Raw genomic sequence first — 3,578 nt, 5'->3', positions numbered from 1 at the left:
CACGTGGACCAGTTAAAGCGAACAGTTGAGACGGTTTTTCCGGGTCCGATGTTTCTAAACTATATTCTATTTTTTACGCTCTAGAAACTTTATACTATTTCTACGCGTTAACGCGTACGTATACATTCATCTACTGGCTAATTAGCGTTAGATTGACGTCCAACGCGGCGCGATGAAATTCGCCGAGCAGAGACGCGACTTTCGACGTTAATTGTAATACAATTCAGATCACGAATTGTTCTCTCGTATCAGCTGGTTCGTTTATCTCTTGCAGCTTCCAACTATCTACCGAAAATATGTTTCTCTCTGAGGTTAACAAACGTAGTCGTTGAAAGAAACCAAAACAACGCATCCCAATGGAATGGTATTCCGCAGAATTTCACAAATTTTCCGAATGAACGAACCGAAACTGTGACAGTTCCACGTGCGCGAAATTCCAGCGTGTACCGAAACAAAGAGAGGAACGCGGGGAAAAAGCGTGGCCGCTTTCACGAGAGATCAATTCGCGAACAACCAGTTCATTCTTCGTTTCCCTTTGCTTAATGTTGTTCGAGCTACTCTTCTGAAAGAAGCGAGCCAAACAGAACAGAGACATAGAACACTTCCAATAGTTCAAACTTCTTCGTCATTTTCTCTTATCGAACGTCTCTTTCCTCGTTTCTTCGTCGAAACTGAAACAGGAGAAATTTCCTTCGAAAAGACAAATCTCCTCGTTTTCTCTGTCGATAACGAAACAGGAGAAATTTCCTTCGAAAAGACAAATCTCCTCGTTTTCTCTGTCGATAACGAAACAGGAGAAATTTCCTTCGAAAAGACAAATTTCCTCGTTTTCTCTGTCGATAACGAAACAGGAGAAATTTCCTTCGAAAAGACAAATTTCCTTGTTTTCTCTGTCGATAACGAAACAGGAGAAATTTCCTTCGAAAAAACAAATTTCCTCGGTTTCTCTGTCGATAATGAAGCAGGAGAGATCTCGTTCGAGAAGAAATTTCACTCGCTTCGAATTTCGAGAGTAGACCATTTTTTCCCCTCTCTCTCTTATCTGAAACTTCTCTCGTCTTTTTTCACGGTTTTCGTGTTTTCTTTATCAAAGGGGCGAACACGAGACAATACCTCGGGCTGGAGTCCATCTCCGTTGTGTCGGTGATAAGGTTGCTGCGTGTAGGCCTGATGATTCGGTCCTGTGTTGGCGGAGTTGACGGAAGCGGAGTTCAAGTTGTGGGGCATCTCGCGCGTGAAAAGTGTGCGCGGAGGCTGGGGTCAGCTCCCCCGTATCCCGACTATCTCCTCATACACCATGCTGCTGGTAGCCACCATTTATCATGCCAGGCTCTGCACATTTTCAACGTAATTCATCCTTGTATTCGTGTATTAGGATCGTTCGTGGAAAAAAATTTCAACAGTCCTCTGTTCTCTATTCTCTATCTCGACAATTCTCTAATATGAAAACCGAAGGACGTTCGTGGTACACAGGAGGATTCTTATTAACTCTGAAATCAACGAAGATTTTATACTGCAAAGAGAAGGCAGCTTCTTAATTTGATAAAATTGAATTGTAGGTAGCATTGGAAAAAAATGAAAAAGCTAGGTTAAAATTTCACGTTTTTTTTTCAGGGGAGAAGCAAGAGTGAATTATTACAAAAAAATTTTAACAATACAATGCATCATAACTAATACAATATTTTTAATAAAATTTAATAATTTTGCAATTCAAGATTTTTTAATATTCACTATTATTTCAGCTATATTTTTGTAAATTTAATTTGTCAAAATCCTCGTTCTTCAAGTGATTCTGACAATTAGAAAATTGAGTAAGGACATCGACTCGTTTAACTCTTTGAAGCACAGAATTTTAAGACAAAAATAGACTCTAGTTGCACGGGAATTTTATTTGACAAAAATGTAACAAAGTAGGTGTGAATTACGACGTAGAACAACTAAAACTGAACAAAAAATGTTGAGATAATTAATTATTAGGTGGGACATAAATAATCTTAATGTTTCAAGGTGGGATGAGAAAGTAAGTACTAAAAAGATGAGACACTTTTTACCCCACTATGCCCTAAAGAGTTAAACCAGAATATTTTTTAGTTGCCTATTCCATTTCACGAAAATTATTCCTGAAAAATTAGGAAAAGCTTCGGTATACATATACATACAGAGACAAAAACAGGTACATGGACACGTAAGATCCAAGTCACGTGGCGTTACAAAGGGTTATGGGCAACTTTTGTAATAATATCTTCTGTGAATCGCGTGTACGCAGTGTTTAGTAGGATTTTTACCAGTGGAATAAAAATGAACGTAGAGGGACAAGAGAAGGCGAACACGATGATCCGGCACGGGATATGGGAGCTTCGACTGAATGCAGACTCCCATTAACCGATTATACCCCATTAAACGATTAACATTCTGAGCATTCCAGTTCTTGCTCGGTCTCTGGCCGGCATGTGCATCGAATAAAATCTACTTTTACGTGGAACACACATTATTCCGTGTTACACGGGCTTTTCGTTCACGGAATTCGCCTTATTTTCCCCCATCGATGATTTTTTCCCTCGAAGTGTCTATAGGAACATTTCTCTTAAATTGATTTCAATTTAATCGATTTACTTTTAAACGACCCCCTTTATTACGCTTTTGCGTGATCCACAGACACTGCTTAAAAAAGGAAAAAGCAGTTTAGAAAATTCGATCTTATCCTAACCTATAACAACGAGCGAGACTCGTGGCAGAGATTCTGGTGAAGATGCGAGAAAAATAGTTATATTAGTAAGAAGAATTAATTGTAATACTAACTTTCGTTTTAATTTGTAAATCTGAGGATTATTAAATGTAATTAATTTGTAACGAATTAGATTTTGTTGTCTAAGTACTGAAACAGTAAATGACCGAGGTTAAGATGCATGATCAGAAAAAAATTATAGGTTAAGGGGTTAAGAACGATCATTTTACGTATTAACACTAGAACAACCAGAAATGAATCTGGTAACTTTTGTCTCTACTGGTATATTTAAATAAGACTATATGTACTTTGTCCAGTTTGGTGGAGAATATCGTTTAAATGCAATGGAAGTTTACCTGTGTTTTTCTGAATTTCAAAAATTCAGGCAGAATTGTAAATATTATACTGTCTCGCAACGTAAATTTAAGTAAATCAGGTTGAACTGCACAGAAAAAACAAACGGACGCAGCATAACGTGTAGTTATAATTGTTATGACATGTAAATAGAACGATAAATTTAGTGCAAATATAGAAAACGTATAATATAATTTATTTCATGGTATTGTAACAAGCAAACGTTGAATAAATTCCTAATTCGTATTAAAAAAATTATTTAACACAATAATTTCAGCTTTATTATGATTATTCTTGATAAATGACCACAGGTCAACTTGATTTTCAATCGTTATAGTCTTTAAATTCAGTGTGAATAGAGAAAATGTGTAATATAATTCATTTCACGATATTATAACAAACAAACATTGAATACATTTTTATGTAACGATAGAAATTATTGCAATAATGCGTAATGCAATTGAAAAATTGAAAGAATCAAAAGAAAAAACGCGAATTC

The 3,578-nt window shown here is 36.4% G+C and overlaps 1 protein-coding gene across 1 annotated transcript in view; it reads right to left on the bottom strand.

Moving 5' to 3' along the window:
• The window catches only part of LOC108578822, a 41,779-nt gene that overhangs the window by 7,994 nt on the left and 30,207 nt on the right, over nucleotides 1-3,578 (bottom strand). The window contains 1 exon segment of the mRNA XM_017942222.1: nucleotides 1,114-1,332. Within this exon segment, the coding sequence (XP_017797711.1) occupies nucleotides 1,114-1,227 (114 nt within the window). The 5' untranslated portion in view covers nucleotides 1,228-1,332.

Source organism: Habropoda laboriosa, unplaced genomic scaffold, assembly GCF_001263275.1.
Source record: "Habropoda laboriosa isolate 0110345459 unplaced genomic scaffold, ASM126327v1 scaffold62, whole genome shotgun sequence".
Classification (NCBI taxonomy): Eukaryota; Metazoa; Arthropoda; class Insecta; order Hymenoptera; family Apidae; genus Habropoda; species Habropoda laboriosa.
Note: the sequence above shows the minus strand (reverse complement) of the source record. Positions and strands in the feature narration are given on the sequence as shown.